Source organism: Apteryx mantelli, chromosome 3, assembly GCF_036417845.1.
Source record: "Apteryx mantelli isolate bAptMan1 chromosome 3, bAptMan1.hap1, whole genome shotgun sequence".
NCBI classification, from domain to species: domain Eukaryota; kingdom Metazoa; phylum Chordata; class Aves; order Apterygiformes; family Apterygidae; genus Apteryx; species Apteryx mantelli.
In genome coordinates, this window is record NC_089980.1 from 48,213,917 (window position 1) to 48,232,411 (window position 18,495).

The 18,495-nt window shown below is 38.9% G+C and overlaps 2 protein-coding genes across 6 annotated transcripts in view; one reads left to right on the top strand and one right to left on the bottom strand.

The window, feature by feature from the left end:
- Positions 1–165: 165 nt before the first annotated feature.
- Positions 166–6,413, top strand: NDUFAF7 (NADH:ubiquinone oxidoreductase complex assembly factor 7). The gene is made up of 9 exons (XM_067293300.1): positions 166–444; positions 552–632; positions 1,395–1,505; positions 2,523–2,733; positions 3,234–3,292; positions 4,074–4,187; positions 5,064–5,207; positions 5,559–5,732; positions 6,124–6,413. The coding sequence occupies exons 1-9, from the start codon at positions 166–168 to the stop codon at positions 6,334–6,336; spliced, it is 1,386 nt and encodes a 461-aa protein (XP_067149401.1). The 3' UTR covers positions 6,337–6,413.
- A 670-nt stretch (positions 6,414–7,083) lies between these two features.
- The window catches only part of PRKD3 (protein kinase D3), a 54,990-nt gene continuing 43,578 nt past the window's right edge, over positions 7,084–18,495 (bottom strand). For all 5 annotated transcript variants that reach the window (XM_067293296.1, XM_067293297.1, XM_067293299.1 and 2 more), the window contains 6 exons: positions 15,332–15,438; positions 14,587–14,748; positions 14,026–14,124; positions 12,161–12,428; positions 11,120–11,205; positions 7,084–10,269 (listed from right to left, as the gene is read on the bottom strand). In XM_067293296.1, coding sequence (XP_067149397.1) covers positions 10,096–10,269; positions 11,120–11,205; positions 12,161–12,428; positions 14,026–14,124; positions 14,587–14,748; positions 15,332–15,438 — 896 coding nt within the window. In that variant the 3' untranslated portion in view covers positions 7,084–10,095. The remainder of the gene's footprint in view (positions 10,270–11,119; positions 11,206–12,160; positions 12,429–14,025; positions 14,125–14,586; positions 14,749–15,331; positions 15,439–18,495) is intronic.

An 18,495-nucleotide genomic window follows, 5' to 3' on the forward strand; every position in this document is an offset into this window, starting at 1 on the left:
GCGGAGAGGGCGCGGAGCTCCTTGAAGCAAACGGATTCGGTGCAGCTCGTTTCTTCGGCCCTGCGCTCCCGCCACAGCTTCGCCTCGGCCCGCCCTCAGGCCGGGGGAGGCGGCGTGGAGCGGCCAGGACCCGCGGCGGAGGCCGGGGCTCTCTGCGGCGCTGCCATGGCGCCGCCGCCCGCGCGCCGCGCGCTCCTGGCCGCGGCCTTGGCCGCCGCGCGCCGCCCCCCCCCGCGGCCCCACGGTAACGGCAACGGCCGCGCCCCGGGGGCCCCACCCCTCCCCGCGGCGGCGGCGCGGCCCTGCTCGGGCGCGAGGGGCGAGGCGGCGGCGGGGAGCGAGCGGGACGGCGCCCTGCTGCGGCACCTGCTCTTCAAGCTGCGGGCGACCGGTCCGGTCACGGTGGCCGAGTACATGCGGGAGGCGCTCACCAACCCCGGCCAGGTGCGGGCGGGCCGGGGGGGGGGCAGCCGCGGCGGCCGTGCGCGGCCGTCGGCGGGGAGCGGCCCGGGCCTGACCCCCCTTCCCCCCCTCCCCCGTCCTTTCCGCAGGGCTACTACACCCGCCGCGGCGGCGTCGGCGAGAGCGGGGACTTCGTCACTTCGCCCGAGATCAGCCAGGTCTTCGGGGAGGTAACGCGCGACCGCGGCCGCGGCCTCCCACCGGCCGGCGGCGGCGTCTGCCCTCGTCAGGCTGCGCCGGGCCGCTGCCTTCAACGACGACCGGGAACGGCGCGGGCTGGCAGCTCTTATGCTGGAAAGGAGTTTTACTTTCAGAGAGAAGAAAAGGGGTGGTTTGGGGGGGGGGGGAGGAGATTGAAGAGTTTGTTTGTTTGTTTTACGGTTAGGGACATCGTATATACTGAGTGTTATTCATTTTCGTATAGAACTTGTTTATAAGTAAATATATATATCTTCCCTTATTTTTCTATTCAAACTCTGTAACTTCTCTATTCAAAATCTAAAAAATCAGTGCGGTTAATTCTGGGTTGTGCGTCATTTCCAATAGTGAAGATGGGCTAAGTTCTGTTCTTGGTGACACATTGGTAAATGTATTGCCATCAAGGACAGTTGTTACATATGTAATCGGGTAGTGACCTTAATTTTGGTCTTAGCTAAAATCCTTCTGATGTACCACACAGAAAAAAGTCCAACTCATTTGCCAGATGGTGAGCTGCTTCTGCTGGCTTGACAGCAAATAATCACTGATTTTAATACTTAAAGAGAATAGGTACAATTTTATCTATTGTGATAATTTCTTGTCACAGAATCCTGCATTAAAATTTTGAGAGAGACCATTGCATAATATTTTAGTTATTATCAGGCAAAAGGCAAGTGTCACTTCCTGCAAACTGTAAAGTTTTATTTCTTATTTGCATTATTTCTCTCTGTCAGTTAATAGGAATATGGTACATTAGCGAATGGATAGCCACTGGCAAACCTAAGGCATTCCAGCTGGTGGAACTGGGCCCAGGGAGGGGCACCCTTACTGATGATATATTACGGGTAGGTTAAAAAAAAATTAATATTCTTTCTATTTCTGGCTTTATTCCCCAGAGACACTGAAACCTGAAATAAAGAATGAGATTGTTCTATAGAGTTTAAATCTTCCTTAGTAACCAAATCATTTCACTTAGTAGACTTGCAGCTTAGATTCTAATTAAAATATATGCTTGCTTCTTCTACTTCAATGAAGAGACTGGGTCTCTGAGTTGAGAGTAGAACGTGGGCCAGTGTTTGTGTGCTTTGCATACACACACATATAAAGCTCCAAATAAAACTTAATAGAAAGGGAAGGCAGGAATATTCCATTACAAATTATTTATTTATAAGAAAATATTATTCAAACTGGAAAATCGTTTAAGAGGGTGCTGCTATATGTAACTGGGAGGCCTTAGTGCGAGCAGGAGGAGGAGGAGAATAGTACAGAAGTGAACTTGTAGTTTTCTTTGGGGATTTCACAGGCTTATTGCTTCTGAATTAACCCTTTCTGCTCCATCACTCTCACATAGGTATATATTAATTAAAACATTACCATTTCTAAAGCAGATTGCTAATGGGATTCAGGACCTCAGAAGAAGTTTTATTGTATTTATATATGTTAATGAAAAAGAATTGTACTAAGCACAGTGAAATATATAATATTGAGTACTTTCATTTACAGTGTTTGGGAAAACTGAACCACTGATCTCCTAATGCCTGCAGAAGGTTTAGTGTTAGAGGAGCTACTTTCTTTAAGACTATTACCATTCTAAGTAAGCATGTGGTGTTGCTGTCCTTACTACTACATAGTGCGTGGTCTAGTTTGCCAATTTGTCTAGAAGAAGCTTAGCAGCTTTTATTAAAACTGAATTAGGAATTTCTGCTTTCTTCTGGAGGAGCATTGAGAGGATTTTGCTAAGTGAAAGCCAACTACATCTCTAATCTTGAATATAAAGGAGACAATTTCCCTATTTTTCATTCTTAACCCTTTAATGTATACAACATGTGACTGTGCCTAATGGAATTCATCTGTGTTTATAGGTCTTCAATCAGCTTGCCTCTTTACTTAGTAAATGTGATGTTTCTATTCATCTGGTAGAAGTGAGTCCCACACTCAGTGAGATCCAAGCACTGATGCTGACAGGAGGGAAGCTGCAGCCAAACCCTGAGGACAAATCTGCTTACATGAAAGGCATTAGTAAGACTGGAATTCCAATTTTCTGGTACAGAGACATTCAAGATGTACCACAAGGTAGGGAACTTGAAGTTGTTATTACAGTGATGACTTCTCTCTTCCATTTGCAGTTTTTAACAACGGAAGACATCTTTGCTAGCCCTCATAATAGCTAGAAAAGTAATCAACATACATATTAGTTCCTACTTCTTGTGTGAGCCTGAGGCAGAATCTTGACTCATTCTTATAATGGCTACCAGTTCTGACTGTCTTCATTTTGGAATAGTAACCCAATTTCATATACTTCAACTGCTCTTTGCATGCGTAACCATTTATAGGCTTTGTTGCCTTAACATTAGTACAGGAATTCAGAAATCCTAAAAACAATGCATTGGCTGTGGAAATGTTGTCTTTGATGTTTTCAAGCGGGAAATAATGATAACTATTTCATAGTGACATTAACTAGCTTAATTAATTAAAATTCATTAAAAAACACTTTTTTCTTTTAACTGGAAGCTGCTATGAAAGCACTATGTTGAAAAAAAAATTTAATTTATTCTTTTTTTCCCTTTCCACAGGTTACAGCTTTTATTTAGCGCATGAGTTTTTTGATGCCCTGCCCATACATAAGTTTCAGGTATAGCAAGAAGATAACTGTAAATGTGATCATCTAGTTAAAGGCCTTGCCTCTTTAAGGAAGAGAATTATGCTGCCAAATCAGACATGTCCATTGACTATGGCGGTAGAATATTTCTAACTGAACCTGGGCAAAACAAGGCTTAATTCAGCTGATAATTGTAAAATTAGTAAGTGTTCATGAATGGAAAAGCTTGTAGTAAAAGATTTTATTTTGCTTAGATAGGTTTCCTAAGTTTGTTTTTTATTATTATTTATGCTACATTAATAAGAATTTAATTTTGTTACTAGTGATACATAAAATAACATTGAAGACAATCTGAGCTCTGAAGGTCTTTCATTTAAACGGTATAGCAAAACAATGGCAATAGCAAAACAAAAGCTAGTTTGGTTGTAGAAGAAACACTTTCAACTTCAATTTGATAATTAGTTTATCAAAATCATTGGTAGATCCAGGAATAACTTCTTTGGTAGGTTAAACATTGCACTAGGCTGAGGTACTGTCAGTAGAAGAGGCAGCATTTTCTCTGTAGTATCATTTATTTCTTTTAAGTATAATTAAATCTATTTGTTGACTCTACAGGTCAGGCTTTAGCCCAAGCTTTTATCAAGGGAGTTACTGGAATTAAATAGGAATGGATAATTGTTGTTAATAGCATATTATGTTCTTAACATTTCTGTGGAAAATGTGCTGGTCTGTTTGACACATTAGCTGAATCAAATAAACAAGATATTGTGTCCTCATTAGAACAGAAAATCAGTACTCTGGGTTCATTAAACAGAGAACAGAAAAAGGCTGGCGTGAAGTGTTGGTTGATATAGATCCAGAAGTTCCTGACCAGCTGCGGTTTGTCCTGGCACCATCCAGCACCCCTGCGACAGAAAACTTTATTCAGGTAAAGTCATAACTACCAAAGTTAATACTTAGATCATTACTGACTTTTTCAGGTACATTTATTGCCTCTCAGTTACTTCGGCAGGAAGGGGAGGGCTTTCAGAAGTTATTAGTGAGCAAATACAGCTTATGGTTTTTGTTGTGCAGCAACTTCCATTAGCATTTAATCTTGTGAACATAGCACAAAAATAAGTGGGTACCTCAAAATTTGCAAAATAAGGGCTTAAACAGACAAAACACTTTAGACAGTAAACTGAGGCAGCAAGTGACAATGACTTATAAAAAGTGATAGGGACAGTTCTGCTTCTCATCATCATGAGATCACCATCTTGACAGTGGTCCTCAACCTCCCATGAATGTATTCTGCTAAGTTAGGCTAGGTATGCTATATTGATCTTTAATGGCAAGTGTTTAATATGGATTTTTTTCCAGAGTTCACTGGATTTTTAAAGTTACAAAATGAAACAGTTGGGATTAAAACCAACTTTAAAGAGTTTCACACAGAAAGGCCTTTTGGGCAGGGGGAACAGAAACTTTTGAAGCATTTTTGAAGCACTATTTTCATTCTTGGTTTTAGTACTGTAGTAAGGCAGTTCCTGGCTGAGGCTTGTATTCTCCTTACAAAAAAATTCTCTTCATTTCAGTCAACTCTAGCTTGTACAAGAGATGAAGGGAATCGGGACTTGATTAGAAAACATTAGCTGAAAATGACCATTAGCAGAAACTATCTCCATCTGTAGGTAGTGTAGAACACACTTGTGGGCCTCTGTACCCAAATAAAGTGACAGTATGCCCAAGAAATAAAGTAAGTATAAAGAACTCCTGCCCCAAACTTGTTTGCTCATACTGGTATTTTGATTTTTGAATTCTGCACTAGCCTGAAGAAACAAGAGATCATGTGGAAGTATGTCCTGAGGCTGGTGTCCTCATTCAGAGACTTGCCAGTCGTCTAGAAAAAGGTGGTGGGGCTGCTCTGATTGCTGATTATGGTCATGATGGAACCAAAACTGACACTTTCAGGGTAAGGTGTACACCTAAAGCACTGTTATCCTCCAATTCTTACTTTCATCATTAATAATAAAAAAAAGGTCCTGCAAGAGAAAGGTCTTAAGTGAACATAATAGTAAAAAAGTGTATTATGCTGCAACCATAAGACTCTGAATAATTGGGTTCTCATTTAATCTTTCTATCTGACAAACACCTATGGTACTGCTTAATCTGAGCCCTTTCTACATTTATCTCAGACTTTTAAAGTGTAATTTGCTATTACGCCTGACTTTACCCCTCCCCTGCCTGCAATTTAGTCTTTGCTAGACCCAGCTATGGTAGCCAGGAGTACAGCAGAGTGCCATCTTCCAATTTAATTTTTCAGGGTTTCCAGAATCACAAACTTCATGATGTGCTGAAAGCTCCAGGTACAGCAGACCTGACAGCAGATGTTGATTTCAGCTACCTTCGGAAGATGACGCAGGGAAGAACAGCCACATTAGGCCCCATAAAACAACGGGAATTTTTAAAAAACATGGGCATTGACCTCCGGCTGCAGGTAATGATAGTGTTTACAGGTACAAAAAACACTTCTAATCCATGAGTGATACTTGGGAGCAGCAAGACAGCTTCATTTAAAAATCTGACTTTATACAAACTTGTTCAAAACACCACATTGGTCTGAGATAGCAAAGTGTTTGCTTCTCTTAGACATTAGTTACTCTGGATCTCTTAAAGTAAACTGATTGTATTATATTCAAGAGTATTCCATGCAAAAGTTTGCAACATGCATTGATGTATGAGGTCCAGCAGGGACCTCACCAGGTCTACTGCACATCATTTTCCTGTTAAACTGGTGTAAATAAAAAGATGCAATAAGAGATTGCAGGTGTGAGGGAATTTGTAAAAGCAGGGAAGGCTACAACATGCATTCTCTGTTTTCTTTTTAGGTGCTCCTGCAGAATTCACAGGACACAGCAACACAGGAGCAGTTACTTCACAGCTATGATATGCTAATGAATCCCAAGAAAATGGGAGATTGTTTTAATTTTTTTGCCCTGCTGCCTCATCACAGACTTACACATCCTGACAAGAAAGATAATCCCCAGTCAAGAGCTCCCCTAGTCCCTGTTGCTGGATTTGGTGAACTTTTACTGAAGTAAGTTCAAATACTATACCAAAATGCCTAGTAGTGGAAGCTTTCAGTAGCAACTTATTAAAATAATCAAAGGAAACTGAATCGAATCCTGTGCATTTCATGGTTTCACATACTATGTTTTGCAATAATGTACACAGCAAATAACTAGATATGCAGTAAGGAGTTACACAACTTATGAGCTGTCTTTGAACTGAAAGTACATGAAATGTCACACTTTTTCTCCAGGCGGTTTTCTCAAGACAGTCCACACTTTAGAGTCTAGGCACGCTTTTGTGGGGAGAGCTAAATCAGTAAAGCTGGTGCAACACACAATCTATTTATGGACCTACTCAAACCTGTGTGTAGAAACCAAGAACTGCACCTACAGAAACAAGTGGATGCAGAACAGAGAGTGAACAACGAGTTTCAGAGGTCTTGCTATAGACCTGAGAAAAGGATTCACCAGTGGAATCAAGTTAAAGCAGTTCTTCCCCTGTCAATGGCAAACACATGCTATGATGCTTTAAATATACTCAAGCTGTGATCCTTGTACAAAACACAATATTCATTGATACCCTTGAAGATATCTTTTATGAAGAGTGTAGTGGTAATTGTGCAAAGAGTTACTAGTTACAAAGCAGCTGCTAATATGAAATTCCCACAGCTGAGTTCATACTAATGACATGCACAAATGAGGAAGTACCAAGAAACAATTTTTAGGAACATTTGAAGTGGGAGAGAAATCCATGCAGATAAAAAAGGACAAGTCTGATAGGGAAATAAATTTTATTTTCAAGCTTATCAGAGAGGGTATTTACAAAAACTGGGATGTACAAAAATATAAAAGTACTTAACTGTCCTTTTGAGGCTATAAATTTTACATGAGCTTTTTTCTAGCGTCATCGTAGTACTATTTCTTGAATGAATGCAACTTAATTCATCTAGGGGTAAGGATATTAAACAATGTATCTTACTGCTGTCAAAGTTTGCAGTAAAGGTAGAAAAAAGGGAATAAAGAAGTCAGCTATTTTTACTATTCAGTGAAATAAGTTTATTTCTAATATATGTCTGATTTTTTGGTTCTTCAACTATTAGCTTGTGGCTTCTATCATCTGGCCCCATAAGTCTGCATGTATTGTCAGGCAATCTACTCCAAAGTTGTGTGTTGTGTGTGGTTTCTGTTTGTTTGTTTTTTAAATAAAACTTGAGAACAATAAATAGCTCATTGTTTAATTTTCTGGAGCAGAGCAGACTTTAGGGGGACAGACTCCAGACAGGAGTCTTTTACTTCACTATTGTCCCATCTTTCCCCTTCCTTATCCCTGTTGTGCTTTTCAAACTGAGCTGTTTTTTTTCCCTTAAAGAAAAGCAGAAAAACCTGAAATGACAGCTCCAGTAAAAAATCTGAAGTTTAAAAGCAGAACATACCTACATTATTACAGTTGGGATGAAAGATAGCAATGGCTTCACTGAAGTTTGGTCACTTGATTGGTGGAAGTTAGAAAAAAAGCGCTGCTTCCCTTACCAGACCTGGGCGAACACTTAGCTAGCCCACCAATTTCAGAGGTGATCATTCTGGTTCCAAAGTTACAAAAATAGTGCCTCTCTCAGAGAAGAATCAATCCTGAAACCTTGCCTTAAGGGGATGGCAAAGTTAAGGGACAAATTCTGCCCCTTCTAAATTCTTTTACACTGTTTTGACAGCGTAAAAAGGAGAGAATGACCCTCAGTGCAGGAGTGGCATGGACTGCCATCAGGCAAGTCCCTTGCACAAACCTGAGAAAAAAAGTGTGCTAGGAGAGAGGATGCAGGAGGGTAGGAAGGGCTGAAATGCTCTGTGCACTGGTAGCTGTAGAAAACTGTCATACAGATTGCACTGAAAGTTTTGTGCAGATTCCAGCCCTGCATGTTCAACTTTTTACAACTTAGATACCTACAGAATGCAGCAGCAGTTAGATTAAAGGCAACAGGAAAGGAAAAGGTAGGTCAAAGGCCCAGACCTGCCCTTAGGTACATACCTCTGCAGCTCCCACTGACTATACTGCCAGTTCACTGTGCAACTGAAAGTAGCTGCCAGCCTTGAAGCAATCTTGTAAAATTTTATGAATATCTAACAGCTTAGAAACAGTCTGCTCAACTACTTCCTTACCTCAACAACAGTTAAAAAAAATACAAAAAAAAGAAAATACTTGTAGGAGATGGGAGCTACACCCCAAAGGCTCCCACTGCCTTTGCAGCTCAAGCCTGTATCAGTACTAAAAAAGGTATTTTTACCCAAGCTCCAGTGAAGCAGCTTGGCACCACATCAGGGATATGTACAGCCATCCAGCACCTCCCAGCAGCACAAAGCTGTTACCCCACAAAAAAGGAAAGACTACTTTTCCTTTTTTTTTTTTTAATAAAAGAAAAAATAGCTTCCTTTTACTTCCATCTGCATTTAGCATAGAAGACCTCAAATTTCCTTGAAATATCACATACTTTTAACTGATAGGCTATCCTCTGAGAGAATCATTTCCAAAGAAAATTGCTGCTTCTACTCTATTGTGCCACAAGTCCAATAAGTGGCTGGGAATATATCAGCTGAGATGTCTGCAAAAAACCTGAATTATGAGTTGGTTTTGGACTCTTCATTCAGCTCATAAACAACAATCATGAGCACAGAAACGGGGGCAGGAGGGGCTGCAGGTTAAAGTTGGAAGGCAGAGGCTCTTTCTCCTACAGTTCAGCTGCCCTGGTGCAACTGGTGATTTAATAGCCACTGTAACTCTGCTCAAAACTTAGGAGTGAAGATAGAAGCTAGCAGGATATAAACTACTGACATAAGTCCAGGGAACCTTAAAAAAAATTTTTTTTAAGTTAATTATTCAAAACAACAGGAGAAAGCTGCATGTATTTTACCCTGTTTTTTTCCACATCCTTCTGCTAGGAACAGTTATTTCAGACTGGAAGGATATGCAGTATCAAAGTCTCGTGTACTCTCTCTACATTACTTGGATGGTTTTAAGGCAAAATGCCTTTGGTGTATACATGTGCCAGCCTTGCACAGCAACACATTGTATCGTGGGTTATTGCTGTATTTTAAGAAACAAAATAAAGGACTAGCACAGCTTTGATTGTCATCTCTTTAGATTGTCAGCCAGCATTTCAAGAGGAATGTAAGAAGTTGTGGGGTTTTCTTTCTTCAGGTATCTGGAAAAAAGTTCAGTTAGGGCAAAGACAGACACATTTAACTGTCTCAACAGCAGCAAATTATTCCTTCGTCTGTGAAGCTGTATTCAATCCTAAGCCGTCATGCTTTGCTATTAGTCAAGGTATTCTGCATTGATTTCCTTTTACAATCTCTTTCCACAATGCACAGTCTAGTAAACGGGAGATGTATCTAAATAACAGAAAACAGTTCTCTATGGCCTAGTAAATAGGGATTAGGAAACCATTACAAAATTCTTATTGCTTAGACTACAAAAAAAAAAAAAAAAAAAAAAAAAAAACTTGAAAAACCTCACACAAAGCATTCAGTCTGTACACATGGCTTTGTAGCCATACAGCTTGGTGAAATGTTATCCAACAGGACTTATCCTAATGTCCAGTAACTACTGATAGTTTAAGTCAGAGATGGAGAACAGCTTCCCAGGTGACAGTCTATCCCCATGCCAATGCAGTATCCTCTGTAGTTTTGTATACTGAATTATGTGAACAGCACTCAAAAAGAGCAACAGTTGTTCCAAAACTTATCTTCAGTTTGTCTGGAGTGCCCTTCTTTGCTGCAATTAGCGTAATGAATAAATCAAGGATCTTCTTCCATGTCGTCTGGATTAGGAGCCATAATAAAATGCTGGGGGTACTCAAGGTTGTGTTCATAAGCATGTTCTTTCCAGCGTGCATCATCACTCTCATGGGTAATGTAACGCTCTCCAATGCGTGTTTCAAATTCTCTGAGGTCAAGCCACGTCTGATAATCCTAAGGAGTAAACAAGATTCAAGACAGCAGTTTAAGAAACAGCAGCACAACAATCCCAAAGAGAAATTCAGCAATGTGTCTCTACTTTTAATATAAATAACCAGAAAATACAATCAACAGGACATATTACAAAATCAAACAGAGTATGTCCATGCAGAACAGTTCAAAATGAAACAGGCTAGTGTCTAAGGCAGTGATACTATAATTTATGAAAACTTTTCTGTAACTCAAGAAAGATATCTAAGCTATACTACAAATTTATGTATACATACATGAAATACTACTCTTGTTTGTACTCAGATTGGATTTTCCCCTCAATGTCTTCTAATTTATTTGCATGCATGCACATATATACACACGCAATACTGTGAAACTACTGTGAAAAAAACCTGAGTCAAACAATCAGATAAATTCCATTTCAAACCACAGTCTTCTAAAATGACTACAAGTTGTAGCACACACTTGTGTGTCCACTTGAGCACTGAACACTATTTGTATCTATACTGCATTTCAGTGGAACTCCATGCACTCATCACTGGCAGCATTCAGGAAAGACAGGTGCCAGCAGGGTAAAACTTTATGGTAGTGTCAGGCAGGAAGTGAGAAAAGTAACGGTGAGGGGGGACAAAATTTCACCTGAGTAAAGCAGCCATTAAGAGATGGGCAGAATTCCAGAATGCATAAAATATTGTTAAAAGTGTTAAACAGAAATACTCAAACCTCCACAGATGTTTGTTAACAAATAGTAACAGTTTTTGTAAGCCTCTGAAGGATTTCATCCAAAAATCTTTATTCACCCAAAAAAGAACATGAAGTTTACAAGCACAATAAAAAAGGCAGATGTTTTTACCTGTAACCATGGGTGACTAAGAGACTTGTCAACACTGAAACGTTTTCTCATCTTCACTTGAAGCAAATTATTTATTAAATCAATAGCTGACAAAGAAACAGAACAAATAAATTACTTTGTTTAAATAACAATCACTTATACCATCATTCACATACAGTGAAAGTTTTTTTTAATATGCGTGTATATATACTTGTGTGTGTGTGTGTCCTACTGAACTCTATTAAACTGAATCAAGCTCTTGAATTTTATATTTAGCTTTACTCACGTTAAATAAGGCTAGAAAACAGGTATGAGGTAAGTTTTTTTTTCTTAAATGGAAACAATGAGAGCTTTACTATGTTACTTGTTAACTTTTTTCCTACTGATTTTAGTTATTTTCAGAAGCGCCTAAACAACTTGAGCATAATTCTGTGTTCCAAAATGATGTAGGTGCTTTCACTATATACTTTGTGTATGTTCTTCCACATATATATGATTAACACACAGATATACATTACTAATAAAGCAGCTGGTATTACAGAGTTCTAAGAATAACCTTGTAAACTTCTTGGACATTCAGATCTGACATCCAGGTTTAGCTTCACTTAAGGTACAAAATAAAATTATGGATCCAATTTTGAATCCACTTCTGTATTTATATCTGAGTTTAAACCAAACACATTTTTAGAGATCAATGTTCAGCAAATATTCATGCAAGATTTAACTTTCCATCGGGATTTTTGGAGGAGTGAACTAAGCCAACTTTTTATCACAGCAGAAAAATAATTGCATACGTAAGGACTGGGGTAAATACAATTACACCAACTTTTCTTATTAAATCTCTTGACTCTCCCTCCCCTGAAAATGATCCAAAATACTAGAACTGCCAATTTATGTTTCACAAATACATGCCAGCTCATATTTATCCATGTTGGCATAGTCTACTGTAATCAAACTATGAATAATTTTCACACTCCTGTCCAAGTCAAACTTGTGGTTTAAGTATTTTAATGAGTTATATGCAGATAAAGACATTGTAATAGAGAAAATTTGTTTCTTTACCTTCACTAGAGATTTCCTTCCAGGGATTTGGTGGGTACATAAATGCTGCATTTTGAATCTGATCATTTATATCCTCATCTTCATTAAATGGGAATGTACCACTAAGGCTCACATAGACAATAACTCCTACTGACCACATGTCTAGAGAGCGGTTGTAACCTTTACTTCTGAGCACTTCAGGGGCAAGATAAGCAGGTGTCCCCACCACAGAGCGCCTGAAAGATTTTTCACCAATGATACGTGCAAAGCCAAAATCACAGAGCTTCACCTGCAACAGAAGCATATTTAAAACTGAGAAATCTCTGGTTCATCTCCCACGTACACTACTGCCCAAGACCAGGGTAGTACTAGATACTGTTTCTGCCATTACTTAAATCTGGTGTGCACTAAATAAACTGGGACAAAACATGACATAAACCGCAACTTAAAACCTTAACTGACTGGCTTATGCAGACTGTGGATCAACCATGCTTCAGAAAGAGATCTGAACTGGCCTTGTGCAGACTCAGGTCTGAGGCAGTTTGTACACATGGCCGCAACTGAGCAAATAAAGATAGCAAACTCTGTTCCAGATCCAGCTCATTTTCAGAGGCAGACCAGCACCTTTGCACAGTAGAGAACCCAAGTGAAAAAGATGCATGAATTCTAGCCAGCTCACATGCCTCTTAACCATATTTCTGAAACTAGAGGTGCCAGGGAAATCTACGCAGAAATTACAAGCTGAATTTTTGCTAGAGCTCAGACCCAGCTAGCTCTGGGCAGAACAGTCCCAGAACCATCCAGGCAAAAAAGGCATTAACAGCTGTTGCCTGCACTGATGCTCAAATCTTCATGGTTCTGAGAAAAGCTTCTTATCTTGAACACAGCAGACACTTGCACAGACACAAGGTCCACATCAAGTCCAACACTAAACCCAAGTTAACAAGCCCTCCCAGGGTATAAGAGAAAGCAGTGCACTAAAAGCATCCAGGTGGCTCTCCTGAATCCACTCCACATAACATTAACTTCATGGGACCCGAAGTAATTCCCTGATGTAGCCTAGTAGCCGTTCATTTCTGCACATCCTCCCCAATATCCATACCACCTGAGGTATCTATGGTAGAATTGACTGGGGTAAGTGTGGGCAGTATGTAAATATTAATATTGCTAAATAGCATTGGTCTTAGAGAAATTAGCTATTTAGTTTATATTACAATGTAATATCACACATATTGATAATGAAGAACCCCAAGCAAGACAAATGAGCCAGCCCTTTTCACAAGAGCTTATAAGCAAGCTCTTGTGACAGACAACAGCCAGAAGGAAGAGGAGATGCACAACAGGGAAGCAGTTATTTCCTAAGGTCAAACAGCACTGGAGCAGAAATGAGGACTGGTTTTGAAACTTCTAGTCCAGTGCCTTTTCCTCTGGACTATGCTGTCTCTATTAGGGACCTATTTTTGGAGTTCACACAGAAGATCACTCCAGAAAGTTACATTTGACGGCCTCACTAATCCAGAATACTGATTTCCATGCACTATTCACAAGCAGAAAAAATAGAGGCAGTCTCTGCAGCCTTGCTGAGTGTTGGCAGAAGTTGTACTTCTCATTCTCCTTGGAAGAAAACGCTGTTGTACAGCTTTGTTGTGAGATGGGATCCATGTTTGAGGGGAAAAACCTGACACAGACTGTCAAAGATAAATCTACTAGTCCAGGGGGTGGAATTAAAAGAGACAATGCAATACATGTACTTCAAGTTATTCTAGACTAAGTCAGTTGAACTATCCCACGATGGATCACTTTTTAAGCTGCAGTGCCTATATTTCCTTAACAAAGGATGACGAAAAGTGTTGAAAGAAGAAAGATTTTTTTTAATCTTTACTCACTTGAGGGAATGGCTCTGCTGATGCTAGTAGTACATTTTCTGGTTTTAAATCACAGTGCACAATATTCTTGAAATGTAAATTCCTCAAAGCAACAAGTATCTACAAAAAAGAACAAACATTTTCAAAACCAGTCAACTGACTGAAAATGTCTTAAGTATCAAAAGCCACACACACTAAGCAGTACAATAACTTTTATCTGCACAGTCTTCAAGAGTTAACCTGTTTATACAGTACAAGTACTATTTTTGCCACTGTATCAAGACTTGGAACTGACAGTTTTTATTTTTCTTTTTAACCTGAAGACCACATATTAGGTCTTTCTGAATGCTAAGCTTTCTGACAAGCATCTTTGGATGTCCATAATTTTATATCTTAGGAAAGAAGGGCAAAAAATTAATATACAAAATTCTTTCCGTATTTATTCAACTTCCATTAGCTATGCAGCACCTGTGCTGTGTCTCTAAAATAACAATACAGAAAGCCCCTTCTCTGAACTCCATTCCCAGATTATGGAAGACAAATCTAGCCTATCCTCTGAAGAAACAGAGACTGAATGCCAACCTGCGTGACCATGAACTTAGTTATACGTTCTGGCAGCCGACTTTTCTCACTGGAAAGAATCATCTCTAGCATATCGCCATGCAGCTTCTCCATCACAACAAAGACCCGTTCTGGGGTTTCAAACATACATTCCAGGTTTACAATCCCAGGGTGGTGCAAATTCTAAAATAAAGTAGTATAGGTACATCAGTAAACAGCATGAAATATTCTGAATTATGCAGATATGTTGAACTACAAATCAAAAAGCACTTAAGTGGAGAGTTAAAGATGAAAAATAAAATGCCTGAGGCAAAAAGCTAGCTTGAAACATACATGCTTGAACCCATGAAACATGCTAGCTATCATCATTAAGACTAATTTGTTTGACACTAAATATGCTAAGTGATTTTATATTTAACACACTCAGTAGCTTGAGTACAGAACACACAAGAATAACATCCATAGATCAATAGGCCAGTAGTGACAAGAGAGCCAAAAATCATACACATTTTTCTGCTACCAGAGGGAGACATCATGTAACCAAAGTACATGTGGATCCCCTACAGGTAGTAGATACTACCACCAGGTTATCTGCTCTACCAAATACTCAGAAATTCCCACACTTGTAAGATTCCCTCTTACAGAAAGATTCAGAAATCACACAAACAGATTTAGAAATCAATTCAGAGCACTTACACACATTACAAATAATCTTATTAATGACTTATTTGAGAAACTGCAATGTGATCTAGAAATACTTTTATACCTGGAGAATGGCTACTTCATTACGAAGCTGACTTTCCTGTTTAGTTGGAAACCTCATCTTGTCGATGACTTTGATAGCTACATCCCTTCCAGTCTTTCTATGTTTTCCTAAGAAGAAAGTCAATGCCAGACATCAAAAAGCAGAAGCAATTCATAGCTATAAAAAATTACAGCAGAAATTCCTTTTGGGGGAAACAGGTATATTTTGTAGAATTGTAGAATATATCAATATTTATATTTAAATTTACAACTGGTATATGAGTAACAAGAAGTGATCAGTCTGAAAAGGAAGGTTGTAGATAAATTTAAATTGGTTACTACTCTGCTGTCAGGCAGCACATCAACCTTAAGTGAAGCTTTCCCTTGCACAAGGGACTTGCAAATTAGCAAGTGCTACCAAAGCCTACGGAATCCTGTCTCTAATGTAAAAAATGTTCAGGACAAACATGAAGAAAAATCTACAAAGTCCTCTCCAGTTGTTTCAGCAAATGCTTTCACGGGCTCCACGTGCACAGGAGGTAATACCTAATACTCTGTGTGAATGCGGGGTAATTGCGTGCCACAAAGAGGAAAAGGTTAACTCCCAGAAGGCAGACTATTGTTATCAGAAAGCTCTAAAAGACTGTGGTAAGGTAGAAGTGTTGATAATGCCAAATACTTCTTGCTGCAGCCTGCAACAGCTGATTGAGAAACATTCTGCAATACACAGATATTTCAAGGGCTAAGTGACTAGCTGTAACTACTTACCCACACTCCCCATAACTGCTAAACTGTTTTCTTACACATTCAAATCAGCAAGATTAATGGGATCACATACTGAAAGACCTTGTCAATGTAAGAAATGTAATATTAATCTAAAACAAATGAGTCTGTAGCAAAAAACAGAAAGTAATTATCTGTTCAATGACAGGCTTGGAAGCTATTTTAGGAAGAGGAATCGCACACAGCTACAATGCAAGCGGCGCAGGCAAGTCTACTGTCGCAGCTAGGCAGAGCTACAGGGAGCCCTACAGAGCGCTCGCTACCAACCCAGCTAGGCCTCACCTGCTGCTCTGCAGTCAGCACTGGCGGCTGGGGGCTTAGGCAGGGCATGGGAATTGCTCCTGAAGGCTGCTCCACGGAGCGACTAACGTACCTGCCTTAAAGATCATCATGAATAGAGGGTCAAAACCAGGTTTATCTCCACTGGACAAAATATGGCAGATTTAGAGATATGACTCAAGTTCCAAAAGGGTATAACAAGGCTGCCAAACAGACTTAAAGACTGAAGAGCAAAAAATAGTTAAAAGAAAATTACATTAGTCCTAATAAAGGCATTACACCACACAACAGACTGTTACATGAAATAGTATAAAGCTAGAAGTCTGGAAAGACAGACCAATCTGGGAAGTTTTGTCATTCTGTATCTGTAACAAATCAGCAATTTTTAGGAAAAATATTGGAAATGATAGCACCCAGCCATAACTTATGGCTAGCATGATTTAAAAAACCCAAAATTCAGGGAAAGCGATTCTGGCTCCACTAGACACCAAATTATATTGAAGTGTAGCAGAAATATCATCAGTTATGAACCAAATGCAAAACCCAGATGACAAATACTGGGTTTCAAGAGATGTAAAAGAAAAATACAAAACCAACAGAATATTTAACTACAGAAGCTAGACTGGAGCTAAAATTGAACATGAAGAAAGATTAACAGAAAGGCAGGTTGAAAAGTCCTTTTCCTATGCAAAGCACTACAATGGTTCAGGGAAAGTTTACATCACTAAGAAATTGCCAAGAATTTCTTTTTATCCCTCCACATTTTTCAGACCCTTCAAAACTAATCAAAATAGAAAAAATAGAGGGAAACCACTCTCACAGAAAGAAACAGAAGCTGGATATCACTATCTTCTAATTATTGATTTTCAATTTGTAAAAGTTGAATTTTTGTCCAGAATATAGGACAAAAAGGAAGTCAGATCTTGTAATAATTAAAATGCTTTCTGCAAAGTATAGGGACACAGCAGTGGAAGCAACTTAATTTATCTTATTTCTCTAAATAAAGGATTTGTTATTATTATTTCTGTAAGGCTAAAGAGCTGGGGAGAAGAGAATATTGTAAATTACCAGATCCAGTCTCCCAAACACCAGCAACAGTCAAGCAAGGTGCAGAGTCAGCAAAAGAATCTGATTAAATTCTCTTTTCCTGCTCTTTCAGCTTGTGATTTTATTCTAAGAAATTTGGTACATCCTGTATATTTTAACACATAATTAAGTGAAAAGATTTAATATAAAAAAGCTTCTCACAAGTATTTAATATGCAAGTATTTAATATGTAACCATGAAAAATACCAAAATGAGATTTATGTAAAAGATAATTTAGGAGCATATATAAAGAAGATCAAAACATTAAATATTAAAATACTATCTGAATTTACAAAACTTCCATTCATGAGAAGCGGATCATACCTGAATTCACAATATACTTTAAGAAATCGGGGGGGGGAGAGAACCTCTCAAGAGTGATGTAAACCAGAGCATCAAAAACTTATAAAGTAATAAACTATTTAACTGCATAATCAACTCATAGAAGAATCAAAGCCACAATGTTTTCCAACTAGAAAAACAACATGACAGAAGTAGAAAGGTTCCCACTTTTAAATCATTAGTTATTTTTTCTTCCTTTCCAGCTTTACAGTCTTCTCTACACTTCAGATAGAATATGCGGGATAAAAAGGAGACTGACAGAGTCCAGATGTTATGTTTCTAGTATCTCTTTTATTCATGATTTATAAAGAAGTTATAAGTTTTGATATAAGTTTTGATATAAGCTTTTATATAAAGAGGTGATAAAGCTACATCTGAAACCCGAAAATGATACCTCTTCACAAATAATTTTCTTCTGCTTTATCCTGCTACAGGAAATTTGTAGTGAAACTCGTTTGCATAAAACAAACTCTTGTTTGTGCCACAGCACAAACTAGAAAAAAATGTATTCTTCTAATTGCTTTCAGCCACATCTCTCAGATATCAGTTTAAAAAAAAGGTATAATCGACAGCCCTTTAAATAAATGACTTCTTATAGTGTATGATATGGACAACAGAATTAGAATTTGCAATAAGAAAACCCAAACCACTAACCAAGGCCTGAATTCAAATTAGAGATTGCTTTGCATTTAACTG